This window comes from Oncorhynchus keta, chromosome 22 (assembly GCF_023373465.1).
Source record: "Oncorhynchus keta strain PuntledgeMale-10-30-2019 chromosome 22, Oket_V2, whole genome shotgun sequence".
Taxonomy (NCBI): Eukaryota; Metazoa; Chordata; class Actinopteri; order Salmoniformes; family Salmonidae; genus Oncorhynchus; species Oncorhynchus keta.
The window spans coordinates 21,184,120-21,204,857 of NC_068442.1; the positions used below are offsets into that span (position 1 = coordinate 21,184,120).

General features: G+C 41.5%; 1 protein-coding gene, 1 long non-coding RNA gene and 1 pseudogene across 5 annotated transcripts in view; 2 read left to right on the forward strand and 1 right to left on the reverse strand.

Moving 5' to 3' along the window:
* LOC127910603 (uncharacterized) overlaps positions 1-12,438 on the forward strand; it is a 42,299-nt gene extending 29,861 nt beyond the window's left edge. Inside the window, exon 2 of the long non-coding RNA XR_008075439.1 lies at positions 10,668-12,438. This is a non-coding gene — a long non-coding RNA (uncharacterized LOC127910603). The remainder of the gene's footprint in view (positions 1-10,667) is intronic.
* The window catches only part of LOC127910601 (general transcription factor II-I repeat domain-containing protein 2-like), a 31,224-nt pseudogene extending 18,786 nt beyond the window's left edge, over positions 1-12,438 (forward strand).
* Positions 1-20,738, reverse strand: part of LOC118401171 (beta-1,4-N-acetylgalactosaminyltransferase 3-like) — a 29,477-nt gene that overhangs the window by 2,566 nt on the left and 6,173 nt on the right. Inside the window, exons 4-15 of one of the 4 annotated variants that reach the window (XM_052474891.1) lie at positions 15,373-15,477; positions 15,111-15,172; positions 10,333-10,428; positions 10,086-10,237; positions 9,801-9,901; positions 9,589-9,656; positions 8,799-8,877; positions 8,646-8,712; positions 8,225-8,559; positions 8,007-8,107; positions 1,501-1,568; positions 25-1,393 (exon numbers count right to left, since the gene is read on the reverse strand). In XM_052474891.1, the coding sequence (XP_052330851.1) occupies positions 25-1,393; positions 1,501-1,568; positions 8,007-8,107; positions 8,225-8,559; positions 8,646-8,712; positions 8,799-8,877; positions 9,589-9,650 (2,081 nt within the window). In that variant the 5' untranslated portion in view covers positions 9,651-9,656; positions 9,801-9,901; positions 10,086-10,237; ... (1 more) ...; positions 15,111-15,172; positions 15,373-15,477. Of the gene's footprint in view, positions 1-24; positions 1,394-1,500; positions 1,569-8,006; positions 8,108-8,224; positions 8,560-8,645; positions 8,713-8,798; positions 8,878-9,588; positions 9,657-9,800; positions 10,238-10,332; positions 10,429-15,110; positions 15,173-15,372; positions 15,478-20,738 lie in introns of all 4 variants that reach the window. The other 3 variants (XM_035798460.2, XM_052474890.1, XM_052474889.1) reach the window with 3 other exon arrangements.

Below are 20,738 nucleotides of genomic sequence, written 5' to 3' on the forward strand. Positions count from 1 at the left end.
ACACACACGCACACACACACTGACCTGTTGTGTCTGTGGTTTAGTTTGTCCATGAAGGCCTTGACGACAGGCAGAGCATCACTAGGGCGGAGCAGCAGGTTACCAGACACGTTACAGCTTAGGTCTATCCAATCAGAACGCATCGCCTGGAGGTTAACAGGGGTCACCTGGAATGTCTGAGCCCAGTTCACCTCAGGGTCAAACACCGGTGGAGGTGTGGAGTCATAAGCCAGCCCCTCCTCCTCTTCAGAGTCTCCCCCCAGACTCCATAAAGACTCACTCACACCCATCTCCTCCCCCTTTCTCTCACCCTCCTCCCCTCTGTCAATCCCTTCAACCAGATGGTTCCTTCCTCTGACCTCGCCAGGGGGCAGAGCCCTGTGGACTGTGTTGTCATAGTCAGGTTGCGGTCGTGACTTTATATGTGTTTGTGCTCGGAGGATGATATCTGTATCTAGGTCCTGGACTCTCTTCCTAGTCACAGTTGCTTTGTGGTACAACTTCACTAGAGGTGATTTAATCTTAGTCCCACCCATCTGACCAGGCTGTTGAATGCGCCGGCGCCTCCCTTGCAGCTGGGGAAGCCGAACTTGTGGTCTGTCTCTGTCTGCTGATCTGTCTGCTAGTCCGTCTCTGTCTGCTGGTCCGCCTGCTGGTCTGTATCTCTCTGCTGGTCTGTATCTGTCTGTTGGCATGTTCTGGTCTAGTTTTTGTGGTGAAGGTAAAATCTTTATCCCAGTTGAGTTCTGTTCTGCTGGTCCCTCTCTTGGTCTGGGTTGACTTTGGTCTGCTGGACCCAGATCTTCTCTGTCTGCTGGACCCAGATCTTCTCTGTCTGCTGGACCCAGATCTTCTCTGTCTGCTGGACCCAGATCTTCTCTGTCTGCTGGACCCAGATCTTCTCTGTCTGCTGGACCCAGATCTTCTCTGTCTGCTGTATTCCCTCTTGGTTTCTGTTCCCCTGTTCGGGACTTTTTTTTTTGTGCTGGTCTGAGCTGTTCAACTGCTCTATCTGTTGGTCTGTCTGCTGGTCTCAGCTTTTCTTCTGGTGTAGTCTGTATAGGTTTATGTGACCCAGGACCATGAGGGATCTCTAACCCATCCATTTCTGTTGCTCTGGTCTGGACTACAGCTGCTGCATTAGATCCTCTCCTCTTCTTCCTCCTCCTCTTCTTGTATGTGAGAGTATCAGACATGTTTCTATGTGTAGGTGCCCTGTCGGCCTGTGGCAGGGAGAAGAGTTTGCGTCGTCGTCTCTTGGCGTAATCGTCATAGTCGTCTCCATAGTCAGGAGGGGTGTGGTCTGTCTCACTAGCCCCTCCCACATTTGGAGGAGCCTCGCCATCTAACCCCTCCTCTGGGACCGCCTTTCTCCTCATCGAGATGCCAATATCTACCAGTCAACACACAGATGGAGAAGAGTGTTCATATAAAACGAACACTGGCCGATGACATTTCATATACTTTTTAACAGAAGAAAAATGTATGTGTCTCCCCTACCTCTGGCTCTGTTCTCTCCCTCCTGCCCCTCTGGCTCATCCAGCCGCATGTACCTGGAAAAGCCATACCTAGAGAGTGGAGATAAGGAAGGGAGTAGAAAGGGAGAGAATTTCATCATTGCACTCTGTCTGTCTCTCTCTCAGACGCCATTATCCATAACATCAGTGATAGCACCCTGCCCTCTGCTGGATGGTAATGGTAATGACCTCTGCTCAGAATAAGCCTCTGCTCAGACCGGGGCCCGGTTTCCCAATAGCGATGGAATTTAAGCTAACGAGCATTTTAAAGATGCATCTTTCCTACAACGGCCAAATATGTAACATTCGTTTCCCAAAGAACCACGCAGAGAGAATGTTAAGTTTGTCGTTAAGGCATAGTGTTGATACTGATAGGATCGAAAGAAAGGCTGCGCTGCTTTAGTATCGGTCTTCTTATTGTGGATGGCTGTTCACAAATCTAAATGTGTATTTGAACCCAATAATGGTTGAATTCAAGAAGTTTAAGCTGCCTATCAATCATTGGTTTTGAAACCAGTGGAGAGTCAGTGAAAAACGTGCTCTTGCAACAGCTGCATAGTGTGGATTACAGCATATGGAATAAAAGTGGGGCTTTTATTGATCAATCTGATTCATGCTGATAAAAAAATATATCCGTAGGCCTAATGGACACATGCTCAAGCTCGCACACTTTTGATAGACTTAAAAGGGGCAATCTGTAGTTGCTACATCCATCTTTTGACTTATAAGTTATAAGTCAACTGTATAGTTGAAGTTGGAAGTTTAGATACACTTAGGTTGGAATCATTAAAACACGTTTTTCAACCACTCCACAAATTTCTTGTTGACAAACTATAGTTTTGGCAAGTCGGTTAGGACATCTACTTTGTGCATGACACAAGTCACTTTTCCAACAATTGTTTACACAGATTATTTCCCTTATAATTAATTATCTGTATCACAATTCCAGTGGGTCAAAAGTTAACATACACTAAATTGACTGTGCCTTTAAACAGCTGGGAAAATTCCAGAAAATGATGTCATGGCTATATGAAGCTTCATCCACCTCCAATTGATGTCAATTGGAGGTGGATGTATTTCAAGGCCTACCTTCAAACTCAGTGCCTCTTTGCTTGACATCATGGGGAAATCGACCAAGACCTCAGAGAAACATTTTTAGACCTCCACAAGTCTGGTTCTTCCTTGGGAGCAATTTCCAAACACCTGAAGGTACCACGTTAATTTTTACAAAAAATAGTACTCAAGTATAAACACCATGGGACAGCGCAGCCGTCATACCTAAACTTCTGACCCACTGGGAATGTGATGAAAGAAAGAAATAATTTTCTCCACTATTATTATGACATTTAACATTCTTAAAATAAAGTGGTGATCCTATCTGACAGGGAATTTTTACTAGGATTAAATGTCAGGAATTGTGAAAAACTGAGTTTAAATGTATTTGGCTGAGTTGTATGTAAACTTCAGACTTCAACTGTGTGTGTATATATATATATATATATATATATATATCCATTGATTATTGAAGAATATAACGTATAAATGCCTCATGAGCTTAGTTCAACTGTCACACTCCATGGGAACCCAAAATATAAGCTTGTTTTACTCCAATGTTTGTGAACATTGTGACGGTAAACAAACACTGTACAGCCTCATAACATGGTTAAAACAATCACTTTCATATCATGGATGCTCAGTCCTTGCATCCATAGCTCTGTCTATTCATCTGAGAGTGGTTACATTTCTCCAGGCGGGCAGCAATCAGTTGAAGAGCATGCATTTCATTTTACTAGCATTTAAGAGCGGTTGGGAGGCCACGGAAGGAGTGTTGTATGGCGTTGAAGCTCGTTTGGAGGTTTGATAACACAGTGTCCAATATATCCTCCAAACACTGGCTTCGATGGCATTATCAGTTTTATACAAAGTGTTACCGACATATTTTCATTAAAAGTTTATTTTGATGATTTTATTCATACTATTTCATCCTTCCAGAAGATATAGTCCGGAACAAATCTAGAGTTGCTACCCAAGCCGGCTGGTCGGTCGTTCTATTGGTTCGGTTGCCAGAGACGCGACCCAGCTGTTCGTTCCAAATGTTCCACTGGCTGACAGCGTTCTTATCCCTTACTTGCGAGCTGGCCAACTACAACTAACTTACAGTCACGTCAAACAGTGCAGACAACAGTAGATGCATTTGTTTAAGCAGTTTCTAGTGACATTTATTTGGATACATCCATAACAATGAACTAATGAGGAGTGATTTCACCTGGAATAGAAAATGTATTCTCTGTTAGGACACTAACGTTATTCAGAGGAGCTAACCAACAGCACAATTAACACAATAACTTCAAACTGAAGCTGGAAAGACTGCAAATTAGCTGCACTTCGTTTCGTTGTAGCTTTTTCAATGGACATTTCTTTGTATGTATATCCATAAAAAATGATGCCAGCTGATTCATGACTTCGACTGGCTGAAAACGCTGCCTGCCTTTCTCTCGTTCCGACTCCCGACCCCAACACTTTCATTACTATGGGACAGTTGGAGATAGAATTTGAATATTGAAACAATGTTGCAAATGTCGGACAGACAGCAAAATGTAATGTGAGAAGTTTACTATAGTGGAGATCAAGTTTATAACTTCCCTGCCTGGGCTGATGAGACAGTGGATTGTGCTGTCAGATGGTATAGAGTAATAGGCATTTTAATGTCATAGATTTAGCCGGTGGTAACTTGTGGAATAGACACCGGCTGGAATGCGTTTTCAACCAATCAGCATTCTGGATTAGACCAACCCGTTGTGTAAACGGCTAAGGGCTGTGTCCTGGCACTCCGCATGTTGTTGTGCTAAGAACAGCCCTTTTAGTCATGGTATATCTGCCGTATACCACACCCACCCGGGCCTTATTGCTTATTAAGTATACAGTGCATTCGGAAAGTATTCAGACCCCTTGATTTCTTTCACATTTAGTTATGTTACAGCCTTATTCTAAAAATGATTTTAAAATATATTTTTTAAACAATCAACACAAAATACCCCATATGACGAAACTGCTTTTCAGAAATGTTTGCATATAAAAAAAAGCACAAAAAAATGAAAACTTTTTTACAAAAGTATTCAAACCCTTTGCTATGAGACTCGACAATGAGCTGCATCCTGTTTCCATTGATCCTCCTTGAGATGTTTCTACAACTTGATTGGAGTCCACCTGTGGTAAATTCAATTGATTGGACATGATTTGGAAAGGCACACACCTGTCTATATAAGGTCTCACAGTTGACAGTGCATGTCAGAGGAAAAACCAAGCCATGAGGTCAAAGGAATTGTCCTTAGAGCTCTGAGACAGGATTGAGTCGAGGCACAGATGTGGGGAAGGATACCAAAAATGTCTACAGCATTGAAGGTCCCCAAGAACACAGTGGCTTCCATCATTCTTAAATGGAAGAAGATTGGAACCACCCAGACTCTTCCTAGAGCTGGCTGCCCGGCCAAACTGAGCAATCGGGGAAAACGGTTATTGATCAAAGAGGTGACCAAGAACCCAATGGTCACTCTGACAGAGCTCCAGAGCACCTCTTTGGAGATGAGAGAACCTTCCAGAAGAACAACCATCTCTGCAGCACTCCACCAATTAAGCCTTTATGGTAGTGGCCAGACAGAAGTCACTCTTCAATAAAAGACACATGACAGCCTGCTTGGAGTTTGCCAAAACAACAAGATTCTCTGGTCTGATGAAACCAAGATTGAACACTTTGGCCTGACTTCCAAGTGTCACATCTGGAGGAAACCTGCCACCATCCCTACGATGAAGCATGGTGGTGGCAGCATCATGCTGTGGGGATGTTTTTCAGTGTCAGGGACTGGGAGACTAGTCAGGATCGAGGGAAAGATGAACAGAGGAAAGTACAGAGAGAACATTGATGAAAACCTGCTCCAGAGCGCTCAGGACCTCAGACTGGGGCGAAGGTTCACCTTTCAACAGGACAACGACGCTAAGCACACAGCCAAGACAATGCAGGAGTGGCTTCGGGACAAGTCTCTGAATGTCCTTGAGTGGCCCAGTCAGAGCCCGGATTTAAAGCCGATCGAACATCTTTGGAGAGCCCTGAAAATAGCTGTGCAGTGACGCTCCCCATCCAACCTGACAGAGCTTGAGAGGATCTGCAGAGAAGAATGGGAGAAACTCCCCTAAAACAGGTGAGCCAAGCTTGTAGCGTCATATCCAAGAAGATTTGAGGCTGATATCACTTCAACAAAGTACTGAATAAAGGGTCTGAATACTTATTTAAATGTGATATTTCAGTTTATTTTTACATTTGCTAAAATATCTAAAAACCTGTTTTTGGTTTGTCATTATGGGGTATTGTGTGTAGATTGTTGAGGGGTATTTTTTAACCACTTTAGAATAAGATTGTAAAGTATCAAAGTGGAAAAAGTCAAGGGGTCTGAATACTTTCAAATGGACTGTGAACAAAATCATATTGATTGACTTTCAGACAAGTCACAGGCTTTTGGTAGGGAGTAGGACAAGCTACTACGTGAGTATAACATGCTAGCAAAATGATCAGCTAATATGAGCAAACTAGAATAAAGATGATCATTAGCACTCATCTCAATTTAGTTAACATTTCATCAGCCTAATCAGCCTGCTACCAATTATCCTAACAGAGATTCAGTGAAAACAAAGATCTGACATTGATTGATTTATCTAGACGAGTCCCCCACGCTTGTCTCAAAGCAGTGCGATGGCACTGTCCCAATCATAACGGTGTTGAAATTATAATCTAGGTGACCACACACGATAGCTTTAAATTAGTTTAGAGGTTGTATATGACTTTGGTAGTTTCAGTATAAGAGAGAATTTTATATATGCCTTTAATTGCATTAGCCTACTTTATTCCAATATTTTCAACATTCAGTTGATCATAGCTAAGGTGAGGTTTCCTCTCTCTGGGCTTTTTCTAGGCCGAATGGCTGTTTCCTCATCTCTTCACTCCATTGCTGCCCACATCCGCAGCGCTGTTCTCAACACCCGTTTAAATCAATTTAGCTTACTGCTTTCTAGATAAATGCAGGTTTGGGCTCATTTAATTTCTGTGATGTCGGACCATGCCTGGGCTCTAGATTACCGGGCTTGGGTCGGACAGGGGTCTAATTTTCTGATGAGAACTCTATACTGCATGCGGGTCTCGTGTGCAGTCCAGGAGTGCCAATTATGTGTCTGCTTCGAATTTATGGCACCTTGTTAGGCTAAATGCTTTCATGCCACAACCTATTTGGCAAAAAATGTAATAGCACATTATCCAATCTGTGCTCCACATGTTGTGTATTTTGTTGAATTGCATTAGTGTGACATTGGGGGAAATGTTTAGGGAAATGTGAAGTGATCCCTGGACAGTCCAGGGATCTCGGTTACCCGTGTTAATCCATAATACTGTGTAGGCTATTCATCTTTTTCTGCAGTCATCTCTGTTTTCATTGGAAGCATCTTTTAATCCTTCACTTGTTTGTAACAATTGCAAAGACATTGACAACATTGTATTTGTAAGTCAACTTCATTGTGAAGCTATCAGTGGTCACAGAGAGACAGATAAACATCTTGATTCTATGTCTAGCAGATATCTTCTGTGTATAAAGTCACATGGTAGGGAAAAAACACATCTAAAGACACACTTAGCTGTTCTAAGACTGGTCTGAAGCAGTTGGTAAATAACAAGCGTTTTCTAGTGCAACTTTCGTAACGGTGGTTTTGGCAAACAGCTCACAGATTTAAAGATGCCCCTACGAAGGTTCTTATGATACATTTTGCCTTAAAATGCTTTTGGGAAACTGTCCTCAATCTCAATTGCATACAATTCACATCCTCTCTCCTCGCCTGTGTCACGCCCTGGTCGAAGTATTTTGTGTTTTTTTTTCATGTATTTGGTCAGGCCAGGGTGTGACATGGGTTTTTGTATGTGGTGTGTAGATTAGTGGGGTGTTCTAGGAAAGTCTATGGCTGTCTGAAGTGGTTCTCAATCAGAGGCAGGTGTTTATCGTTGTCTCTGATTGGGAACCATATTTAGGCAGCCATATTCTTTGGTTGTATTGTGGGTGATTGTCCTGAGTGTCTTGATGTCCTTGTGCTGTGTTAGTTGACACAAGTATAGGCTGTTTTCGGTTTTCGTTTAGTTTATTGTTTTGTAGTGTTTGTGTTTATTCGTGTTTACGTTGTTTGATTAAACATGGATCGCAATATACACGCTGCAGTTTGGTCCGACTCTCCTTCACCATATGAAAACCGTGACAGCCTGCTTCTCAAAACGCCTTGGATGAGAAAGCCAGAGGTCCCACCCCTCTGACCTTCTCCTCCAATGGGTTTTAAGGAGGTAAGGAGAGAGAACGCAAGGAGTATGCAATTGAGATTCTCCCATAGAGGTCATACATTTCACTGTCGGCTCTATTTCATTAAAAAAATCACTCTCCCTTTCCCTCTCCCTCCCCTTCTCACCTGTCCAGGTCTAGGGGACTGTTGTGGTAGAAGCAGGTGTTTTCTGTCTCCATCTGTGTGAGCCGTGTGTAGTCATTGGGGTAGATGTAGGACATGTGGACCTGGAGACACACAAACAACATGGTAAAGACCCACTCATAGCCAGCTAACAACACATCAACCCACTAAACAAACTCATTTCTGTAAACTATAGGGATTGTAGTAGTTACAGTACTTACAAACTGCAGACCCTGGTATCGCAGCAGAGGGAAGCCTTTGATGATGTAGCTTGGTTTATAGGAGCAGTCAGGTAACACACCACGGAGGTACCTACTGTCTAGGGCAGGGACTACACACACAGAGTTGTTGTTTTTTCTATCTAACGACTGTAGTGTGTGTGAGTGAGAGTGTGAGGTCTTACTCTGGTAGAGGGTGTCCCGTGGGTCAACTCTCTGCATGTCGGCCACAGGCTGGCTGCTCAGCTGGTTGTCAGGCTGGTTGCTAGGCGTGCGGGTGTGACTGGCGGCCGTTTGGGGTATGTGAGTGGTGTCACTCATCCTCAGAGTGGACTCATCTGTACACACACACACACGTCTGAGATAACGGTTAGGTAGTTCAAATAAATTAGAAGTGTGTGTCCGTGTGCGTGTGTGTACTCACTGGTATAGAGGGATATGTACTTGGAGCTGATGACTGTAAAGCTTAGACCCTCCTGGTTCAGCTGCCACTGTATCAAAACAATTACACACACACACTTAATACTACCGCCTGCATGCACACACAGAGAAGAAAGAGTAGAGAAGGGAAACTCACCGCCACCTCCATGTGGTCTGTTCCTCTGTCGTTCTGTTTATGGACGATCTCAAAGAAGTACATCCTCTGAACTGACAGCCTGCAGAACACACACACACACACACACACACACTTGCTAGTTTCTGATAGGTGGTGGTAGATGCCTGCCATCTCATGACTATCACCTCCTTCCCTCTATCACCTCATTTAACCTCTCTCCCTGTTCCCCTCCCTCTTTCATTTAACCTCTCTCCCTGTTCCCCTCCCTCTTTCATTTAACCTCTCTCCCTGTTCCCCTCCCTCTTTCATTTAACCTCTCTCCCTGTTCCCCTCCCTCTTTCATTTAACCTCTCTCCCTGTTCCCCTCCCTCTTTCATTTAACCTCTCTCCCTGTTCCCCTCCCTCTTTCATTTAACCTCTCTCTAGCCTGCGGTCCATGCTTGATTATGGTTTTTGTGACAGCGTCCTTTGTCAGGATCAAACCCACTTCTCCCTGCACCATCCATCATCGTACACACACACACACACACACACACACACACACACACACACACACACACACACACACACACACACACACACACACACACACACACACACACAGGTACACACACACACACTTCACCTCAGAGGTAGGTCTGTGTGTGCATCCTGGCTCAGTGCCATAGCTCCAATACACCACAAAAAAACAAAGAGAAAACAACCTGTGCTTAAAATAACTCTCAGCCCTGTGTTTAGACATAGATTCATTCCCCCCGGCAATCATAGCCTTCACTAATACAAAAGCACCCACAGTGTTTAGCCGACTCACCTAACCGGTCTGGATGTCTGACTGGCGTACTTCCCAAACTCACCAGGTGCCGTCCACTCCATGCCAGTCTGAAAAACACCCCACACTTGACAGCTCATCGTACTTAAAGACAGGAAGAGCGCTGCCATAATTCCAAATAAACACACTCATGCCTGTCACTGTAGCTATCTCAGGTATGCAGGTACACACCAACACACACACACAGAGCCCACCTTGCCGATCCAGGTCAGTAGCTGCAGGTTGAGTGGAGAGTCATCCCGGCTCAGCCAGAACTCAGAGTTATCATCAGAGCTCACCGCAAACACAAACTCACCTGGAGCACACACACACAGTTAGATGACAAATATTTGTCAGAGCATTCTTTGAATTTAATTAGTTGTTCCTCTGGGTTCAGTGTTTGGACCTCTGTGGGTTAGTCGCCTTGTGGCATGTAAAGTTGAATGGCTGTCTTACTGCACCAAACACAGTTGTTAAAAACCTTGGTGTTTACCACCCACCGAACTGTCTCGATGCCCTACGTGAATTTCAACTTGTACTCCAGGATGGATGGAAGGGTACCGTCAGTATAGGGGTGGAGATAGCCAAAGATCCTGAGGCCATAGTTGGTCCATCTAGGAGAAACAGCCAGCTTCTTTACAGTGGTTCTAGACTAAAGAGAGAGATGGAGAGACAGAGGTATGGCATGTCGTGTATATGTTTCTGGGGGAATCACATGGGCGTGTAGTGTGTGTGTGAGTGACTCACATGTGGGTAGAGTGGGTAGTGCAGGTTCTTGCGGAGCTGAGCTGTAGAGCTGCCACACCAGTCCTCAAAGATATGGAGATTAACCTGTCCCTTATACTGGAGAGAGAGAGGACATGACAGTGAAACAATGACAACATAAACCATGCTCTCTTTATGTGTCTCCTGACCCCTCCTGTCTCAACCTCCAGTATTTATGTTGCAGTAGTTTGTGTCGGGGGGCTAGGGTCAGTCTGTTATATCTGGAGTATTTCTCCTGTCTTATCCGGTGTCCTGTGTGACTTTAAGTATGCTTTCTCTAATTCTCTTTTTCTCTCTCTCGGAGGACCATGCCTCAGGACTACCTCGCATGACTCCTTGCTCACCCGTCCACCTGGCCGTGATGCTGCTCCAGTTTCAACTGTTTTGCCTGCGGCTATGGAATCCTGACCTGTTCACCGGACGTGCTACCTGTCCCAGACCTATTATTTGACCATGCTGGTCATTTATGAACATTTGAACATCTTGGCCATGTTCTGTTATAATCTCCACCCGATACAGCCAGAAGAGGACTGACCACCCCTCATAGCCTTTTTCCTCTCTAGGTTTCTTCCTAGGTTTTGGCCTTTCTAGGGAGTTTTTCCTAGCCAACGTTCTTCAACACCTGCATTGCTTGCTGTTTGGGGTTTCTGTACAGCACTTTGAGATATCAGCTGATGTACGAAGGGCTATTTAAATTAATTTGATTTGATTGTCATAGGCTACCTGGCTAAAATGTTTGCTTGCTAGCCTAACTTCCTTTCATGGGCAACGTTAGCTGGTTAACATTAGCCTTCTACATCTAGCTATTGAACTCCCCTCCTCTCAATCCATGAGCACAATCTATGAATTTATGATTGGATCAGAATCACCTTTATAATCATTGGCCTGTATGGAGAATAAAGTCCAAATTTTATCTAGCCACCGGAGGACAACAAAACGAGATGCCACAATTCAAGTTGTTTCTGTCAATGAGTTATTTATCTTGAAGCGATGTGATGGGAGTGAAGTCAAATTCAAGCTGGCTTACCTTGACACTTTTTTGGTGCGCCAGTACCATTAACAGTTGAGCTCAGTCAGTTTAGCTCAACTCTGATTGGCAAAGTGACTATTCTACTGGATGTCATAAGGTGAATGCACCAATTTGTAAGTCGCTCTGGATAAGAGCGTCTGCTAAATGACTTAAATGTAAATGCAAAATAATTATTTTGTTAATTTTTTGGCGAAGCCAGTACCCCATTTTTTTTTATTTTACCTTTATTTAAATAGGCAAGTCAGTTAAGAACAAATTCTTATTTTCAATGACGGCCTAGGAACAGTGGGTTAACTGCCTGTTCAGGGGCAGAACGTCAGCTCGGGGATTTGAACTTGAGCTCTAACCACTAGGCTACCCTGCCCCCGACAAAGTAATGACAAAGTAAAAACAGCTTTTAGAAATGTATGCAAATTTATTGAAAAATGAGTCAATACTTTGTAGAAGCACCTTCGGAAGCAATTACAGCTGTCTTTGCGGGTAAGTCTCTAAGAGCTTTCCACACCTGGATTGTGCAACATTTGCCCATTATTCTTTTCAAAATGATTCAAGCTCTGTCAAATTGGTTGTTGATCATTGCTAGATAACCATTTTCAGGCCTTGCCCTAGATTTTCAAGCAGATTTACGTCAAAACTGTAGCTTGGGCTTGTGTTTTAGATTATTGTTCTGCTGAAAGGTAAATTAATCTTCTAATGTTTAGTGGAAAGCAGACTGAACCAGTCCTTAACGATTACAAGCATACCCATAACATGACAGACACCACCATGCTTGAAAATATGGAGTGGTACTCAGTAATATGTTGTATTGGATTTGCCCCAAACATAACATTTTTGTATTCAGGCCAAAAAGTGAATTGCTTTGATACATTTTTTGCAGTATTACATTAGTGCCTTGTTGCAAACAGGATGCATGTTTTGGAACCATGCTCAAAGGGATATTCAATGTCTGCTTTTCCTTTGCAAACCTCCCTGGTCTTTCTGGTTGAAATGTACTGCTCGAATGAGAGACCTTACAGAGATGAGGTGACGATACAAAATTAAATACATGTGAAACACTATTATTGCACAGTGAGTCCATGCAACTTGTCAAGCTAAGTTTTACTCCTGAACTTATTTAGGCTTGCCATAATAATGGGGTTGAATACTTAGTGACTCAAGACATTTCAGCTCTTCATTTTGTATGAATTTGTGAACATTTACATTTCTCAAATTGCTCTCTCATGTCTTGGCACCTTTAGGTTTGGATTTCAGGGAGATGGGGACGGGTGTGTGTCTAGAAACCTTAGATTGGTAAATTTCACTGGAGTGAAGGAAGAACTAACAAATTCCTGCCATTGGCCAGTCCAGTGTTGTGATTGGCTATTGCGAGCCATCTGTTTAGCGGTTTGAGCCAGAAACCCAGCAACTTGACAACCAAATTAATTGTGAAATTAATTATAATACGTATACTATACCTTGAGTTGAGTAGACTTTACACTGAACAAAAAAATACACGCAACATGTAGTGTTGGTCCCATGTTTCCAGAGTAAAAAAAAAAAAATCCCAAACATTTTCCATATGCAGTGTATTTTTCTCAAATTTTGGAACAAATGTGTTAATATCCTTAATGGTGAGCATTTCTCCTTTGCCAAGATAATCCATCCACTTGACAGGTAATAAATCCCCTTTTGTGGGGGAAAATGCATTTGATTGGCTGCCAAGCAGGTGGGCCTATGCCCTCCCATGGCTGCACCCTTGCCCAGTCATGTGAAATCCATAGATTAGGGCCTAAGGAATTTGTTTAAATTGACTGATTTCCTTATATGAACTGTAACTAAGTAAAATCTTTGTGGCATGTTGCGTTTATATTTTTGTTCAGTATACTTGCTAAAGTTATCTAGCTTATTTGTTAGCCAGCAACTTTTGTATATAAAACAAAAAGCAGACAGTTCTAGCAGACACCATAAAACGAGTCCACTAATTGCAGGAAAGAGACAATATTTGGGGTATGAAGCCCAAGGACACACACACACACACACACACAGGGAATTTTTTATTATATGAAGACAAAAGGGTATAATCTGTTACCTGCTACAGTACATAACCAGTCCCAAATAATATACTGTAAACTCCAACTGACATGATAAACCAACTAAACTCAGGTTAACATGTCAGAATACATTTGCATGTAGAGGAATTTGACTGTGAAATGGTGCTGCCACAATAAACAGAATATACAGAACAAAATATATATAGATGCAGAATTTCCAAAGATCCACATACAGTATGTACACTATGAACACTATATGCTACATTGTAAATTATGCATGTAAGAAATGTGCAGAGTACAAAGAGCAATGTGGGACTGAGCCGAGCTGTAGGGCAGCTCACTTTATAATGTATGTCAAACAAAAACAAATGATTTCAAAGTGAAACAAACCACACAACTCTATGCACAAGGACTACTTTGAACAACTTGCAATCATTGGTTTGTATGACATACATTTTAAAGTAATTAATCTGAGTCTCAGCGTCACTCTTAATAATGTGGAATTGCCCTGTACCAATCCACACCACTTGTCAGACCCTATGACAGCCTGCTGTCATGTCATGTCCAACACACCTCGAGGAGAGCTATTTTTATTTTTGTTATTTTTTTATTACCTTTATTTTACTAGTCCAATGCTCTAACCACTAGGCTACCCTGCCGCCCCCTATCCTCCTATAGGTTTTCAATTCACCCCTTACCTACACTTCTCATACTGTTTAGCAGTAGCTTGGTTTCCATCCAATTGGCAAAAGAGTTATGAGAATCTAAAAAAATATGGGCATTTTTCCAACCAACTGACTTGTTACAGATAAAGATCCGTGCGTGATGACGTAGTGCACACACAGTGCATACTTTTTCGATAAAGTTTTTCATGTACCGAATACAAATCTGAAGTTCAATGTGTTTCCATCCCATTTTCAACTCTACTGATAGTTTTGTCACAAGCTGTTTCGTTAAATAGCCCACTCTGGTCTTGACACATGAACTCTAGCCAACAGCTGGCAGATAGGCCTACTCTGCGGGTATGTTAGTCTACATAATAATATCATTATGGATAAGAACGAGAATATTTTTTCTTTGTTGAACGGCAGTCAAGCTTCAATCATCATGTCATCAGAATAAGCCCCTTGACATTTATTGGAAGGGAGCGTCAAGCTCATACCGTGCACTTTCCCCACCTTGTGAAGTTACTCATCATTTATTTAATTGGTATTCTAACAAACTGCATGGTTTCCCAAGTCCTAGTGAGAGGACCACACACCAGGTCATTGCGTGACTCCAAGTTTACTTCAATATGATGGTTATTATATCAATATTTGCGCATACTGGTGTTTCCACAGCCATTTCTCGCATAATTAATTTTACAGACACAAAAAGATCCCAACATGTTGAACAAACAAATTATCAAAAAAATTTTATGACTTTACTCAACACTAAAAACTGTGGATGGAAACATGGTTAATGACTGTCACATTCATTCAGTGTAGAAAAATATTTCTAACCAATAGAAAGCAGCTGGTCATCATACTCTGTACCTGACAAATGTCCTATGCACAATGCCTTACAATGCCCTCATACAGCAAATTAGAGGAACTCAGTACCACTAATGATTAAGTTATGTGGGTGATTGGTGGATGTCATGGTTAACCTGCAGGTAGTCCCCAGAGTGCTGTGCATAGAGGAGAGCCAAGGTAACCTACTTGGAACAAAATGGATCCTGTATCTTGTCAGCTGAGCAGAGAACACATTCGTGACAGTGGACCTGGATGGAAAGAGCAATGAGAGAAACGGTTTGAGGTCATTCTCATTTATTGTAACTGCGCAAAAACTAACAAGAGTAAAAGTTAACTAATCTTTTTTAATCAGATTGTATCTCAAAGTATGCAGTTGGCGGTTTACAATATTGGCTATTATTTGGTTCAACGTCTGACATCTCTTGGCTCCCTCTCCTCAATCACTGACCTCTTCCCCAGTGAAGGTCGTCCCTGTCTGTTCTCACCCTGCCTCTCCTCCCTCTTCTGCCACCCATGCTGGTCTTCCAAGTCTTCCTCCTCTTCTAAACCCCTCCTTGACTTAGCCAGAGATGGTATAGAAAACAAAACCACCTTGGCTTTAGTTAAACCACGTTTAAATGTTAGCTAGCTAGATAACTTTGGTTAGTTAGCTTCCTAGCTAGCTGACGTTAACCTAGCTTGCCTCGTCAATAGCCTGCTTTTATAAGAGAATAATGAACTACTTACTATTTCAATTTTGAAATCATAGTCGATTAGCGAGCTAGTTGATAAGCTAATTCTCTACTGGAAAAACTATCATACTTACCTTTTCATGATGGTCAGCCTTCGTTTCATCTCTATGGTAAAACATCTGGTTAGAGCGCAGTCAAGCCGTGATTTGTCCAAAAACCAGACCAATTGCGTTTCAGTAGACTGCTACAGGCTATGTTCATTGGCTAGAATTTCCACTGGTTATAAAAGTATAGTAAACAGTTGCGAGAGCAAAATGGATTTTGGAGCACAAACTGAAAAATTGGTGTGAGACTAGGGCTGGGCGAAATGGCCAAAATATTATATAACGATATTTTTTATTAATTTTTAAATAAGACGGTATTTTTGAGTTTTGAATAATAAGTGTTCTACATTTGCTTAATGAGCAGTGAGTGGTCCTAGGGTGGCAACACATACATTGTATGTGAGTTTAATGAGCACTTTTATAATTTCAGCATTTCCTGCACTCAATTGCAGTGGTGGAAAAAGTCCCAAATTATCATACTCAAGTAAAAGTGAAAGTCACCCAGTAAAATACTACTTGAGTAGAAGTATAAAAGTATTTGGTTTTTAAATATACTTAAGTGTCAAAAGTAAATGTAATTGATCAAATGTACTTAAGTATCAAAAGTAAAACGTCAAATTCCTTAAATTAAGAAAACCAGAGGGCCCCAATTTTTTTTTTTTAATTTACGGATAGCCAGGGGCACACTCCAACACTCACAAATAATTTACAAACAAAGCATGTGTTTAGTGAGTCCTCCCAGATCAGAGGCAGTAGATGACCAGGGATGTTCTCTTGACAAGTGCGTGAATTGGACCATTTTCCTGGCCTGCTAAGCATTCAAAATGTAATGAGTACTTTTATGTGTCAGGGAAAATGTATGGAGTAAAAAGTACATTATTTTCTTTAATGTAGAAGTAAAAGTTGCAAAAATAAAACAGTAGAAGACGTAAGTAGTACTTGAAATTATTTTTACTTAAATACACCACTGCTCAATTGAGATCATTTCCACGCTGCCACGTAGGGCTGCACGATATGGGCAAATTATCTAAGACTTATTTTTAACCAAATGTTGCAATTGCGATTTGACTTGCGAATTAGAGCAAAAATGTTGGAATCATGGAAATAGAATGACTATTCTAATTATATAGTTAGAGTATAATAGTGGGCACTTTGAATACAGTGTTGTTTGAGATGACAACAAATTAAAATGCCAGGAAGGAGTTATTGTGACAGGGTAAGAACTAAAGTGTTAAGTGTTTCCTAGGGGACCCTATAAGCTTTGGCTACATTGCATGTTCTCTCTTAGCTACTTCATGTAGCTAACATATTCTTGCTTTGCATATTCCTCTTTGATTTAGAAGATACTGTTGCACAAACAACATGCTGATTTAGGTCTACACCATCACTGGTATTATCAGGCTGTATTAGCTAGCTAGGTTTGCTCTTACCCCGTACATGTATTAGCAGCTAACAAGATTTAGGACAACTTGCTAAGAAAAGACAAACTAGCTGTTTGCTGATGTAAGAAACAAACTAATAGTGTAATTATAGAACGCTAGTGGATTCATATTAAGAAGCAAAGTGAAAACAGCATTGTTGTCATCAACATTGTTGCATGGGGGGGGGCTTATTTAATTTCTAAGTCTTGGCATATAGTAAGTATTTCTTCAGGCGAACAAAAGTCTTCGCTCTCGATTTAAATGCAGTTCTGCTCGCTCAAAGTCACACTCGCAAGTACTCAAGTTTCATTTGCGCACACCATGCTGGCCTGCACTCGCGGGGCCTGTCCTCTGCTCGTTTGACCACATTTATTCTCTCTCTCTTGACTCAAGTGTTTGCTCGCGCAATAATGTTTCATCTTGCTCGCGACATAGAACCATGCATGAGAGCACCAGCTGTTCCAGATAACTGTGTGATCACGTCCTCCATAGCCGATGTGAGTAAGACCTGTAAACAACTTAACATTCACAAGGCCGTAGCGCCAGACGGATTTACCAGGACGCATACTCAGAGCATGCACTGACCTGCTGGCAAGTGTCTTCACTGACATTTTCAACCTCTCCTTGACCTAGTCTAAAATACCTAAGTATTCAAGCAGCATGCCCCCATTCACATCAACAAGGCTGTAATGGTGCGGGTCAAGACCTTCAAGTTCCTCTGTGTTCACATGACTAACGATCTATCAAGTCCAAACACACCAACACAGTCGTGATGAGGGCATGGCAATGCTTCTTCCCCCTCAGGAAGCTCCTCAAAAAGGTTTACAGTTGCACCATTGAGTGCATCTTGACTGGCTGCATCGCCGCTTGGTATGGCAACTGCTTGGCATCCGACCGCAAGGCGCTACAGAGGGTAGTGTGTATTAATTAGGGCCGATTTCAAGTTTTCATATCAAATCGGTAATCTGCCTTATTGGACGCCGATTACATTGAAATCCACGAGGAAACTGCATGGCAGGCTGACCACCTGTTACGCGAGTGCAGCATCAAAAGGACCTTGTGGCTGCAAGGAGCCAAGGTAAGTTGCTAGCTAGCATTAAACTTATCTTATAAAAACCAATCAATCTTCATATAATCACTAGTTAACTACACATGGTTCATGATATTACTAGGTTAACTAGCTTGTCCTGCGTTGCATATAATCAATGCGGTGCCGGTTAATTTATCATTGAATCACAGCCTACTTCTACTTCGCCAAACGGGTGATGATTTAACAAAATCGCATTTGCAAAAAATGCACAATCGTTGCAATGTACCCAACCAAAAACATCAATCCCTTTCTCATATTTTTTAACCTGCATATTTAGTTCAAATAAATGCATGTTAGCAGGCAATATTAACTAAGGAAATTGTGTCACTTCTCTTGCGTTCTGTGCAAGCAGAGTCAGGGTATATGCAACAGTTTGGGCCTCCTGGCTCGTTGCAACCTGTGTGAAGACAATTTCTTACGAACAAAGACCGTAATTAATTTGCCAGAATTTTACATAATTATGACATGACATTGAAGGATGTGACAGCAATATTTAGACTTAGGGTTCCCGCCCGTTCGATAAAATACGGAATGGTTCCGTATTTCACTGAAAGAATAAACATTTTGTTTTCGAAATTATAGTTTCTGGATTTGACCATATTAATGACCTTCTTACACCACTTGACAACATTCCACTGAAAAGGCAGCGAGCAAATTCTTTTTCTTTAAAAAAAAAAATGTAACTTTATAACATTAACAAGTGCAATACACCAAATGAAAGATAAACTTCTTGTTAATCTACCCATCGTGTCCGATTTCAAAAAGGCTTTACAGTGAAAGCACAAAATATGATTATGTTAGGTCAGAGCCAAGCAACAAAACCAGCCATTTTTCCAGCCAAAGTTAGGAGTCACAAAAAGCAGAAATATAGATAAAATGAATCACTAACCTTTGATGATCTTCATCAGATGACACTCATAGGATATCATGTTACACAATACATGTGTTGTTCGATAAAGTGCATATTTATATAAAAAAATCTCAGTTTACATTGGCGCGTTACGTTCAGTAATGTTTTGCTTCCAAAACATCCAGTGATTTTGCAGAGAGCCACATCAATTTACAGAAATACTCAAAAATAAACATTAATAAAAGATACAAGTGTTATTCACAGAATTAAAGATGGACTTCTCCTTAATGCAACCAATGTGTCAGATTTCAAAAAAACTTTACGGAAAAAGCACACTATGCAATAAGCTGAGTACGGCGCTCAGAGGACAAAACAAGCCAAAGAGATATCCACCATGTTGGAGTCAACAGAAGTCAGAAATAGCATTATAAATACTCACTTACCTTTGATGCACTCCCAGGAATCCCAGTTCCACAATAAATGTTTGATTTGTTCGATAAAGTTAATAATTTATGTCCAAATTCCTCCTTGTTGTTGTCAGCCCAGTAATCCAACTTCATGACGCATGAGCAGACGAAAAGTCCAAAAGTTCCGTTACAGTCCGTAGAAACATGTCAAACAAAGTATAGAATCAATCTTTAGGATGTTTTTAACATAAATCTTCAATAATGTTCCAACTGGAGAATTCCTTTGTCTTCAGAAATGCAATGGAACGCGAGCTAACTCTCACGTGAATGAGCGTCACGAGCTCGTGGCACTCTTCGAGAACACTGACTCAAAGAGCCTTTATGAGCCCCCACTTCCCAGTAGAAGCATCAAACAAGGTTCTAAAGACTGTTGACATCTAGTGGAAGCCTTAGGAAGTACAATTTGACCCAATAGACACTGTGTTTTCGATAGGCCAAGAGTTGAATAACTACAAACCTCAGATTTCCCACTTCCTGGTTAGATTTTTCTCAGGTTTTCGCTTGTTCTGTTACTCACAGACATCATTCAAACAGTTTTAGAAACTTCAGAGTGTTTTCTATCCAAATCTACTAATAATATGCATATATTAGCAACTGGGACTGAGTAGCAGGCAGTTTACTCTGGGCACGCTTTTCATCCAAACGTGAAAATGCTGACCCCTATCCCAAACAGGTTTTAATGACCAAAGGCTCGTATTTCTGTGTTTATTATATTATAATTTAGTCTATGATTTGATAGTCTGACTGATCGGTGGTAGGCAGCAGCAGGCTCGTAAGCATTCATTCAAACAGGACTTTACTGCATTTGCCAGCAGCTCTTAGCAATGCTTGAAGCACAGCGCTGTTTATGACTTCAAGCCTATCAGCTCTCGAGATTAGGCTGGCAATACTAAAGTGCCAATAGTCAAAGGTATATGAAATACAAACCGTATAGAGAAATAGTCGACGTGTCATAATTCCTATAATAAATACAACCTAAAACTTCTTAACTGGGAATATTGAAGAACTGGGAATACTGAACCACCAGCTTTCATATATTCTCATGTTCTGAGCAAGGAACTTAAACGTTAGCTTTTTTACATGGCACATATTGCACTTTTACTTTCTTCTCCAACACTGTGTTTTTGCATTATTTAAACCAAATTGAACATGTTTCATTATTTATTTGTCTAAATAGATGTTATGTATTATATTAAGTTAAAATAAAAGTG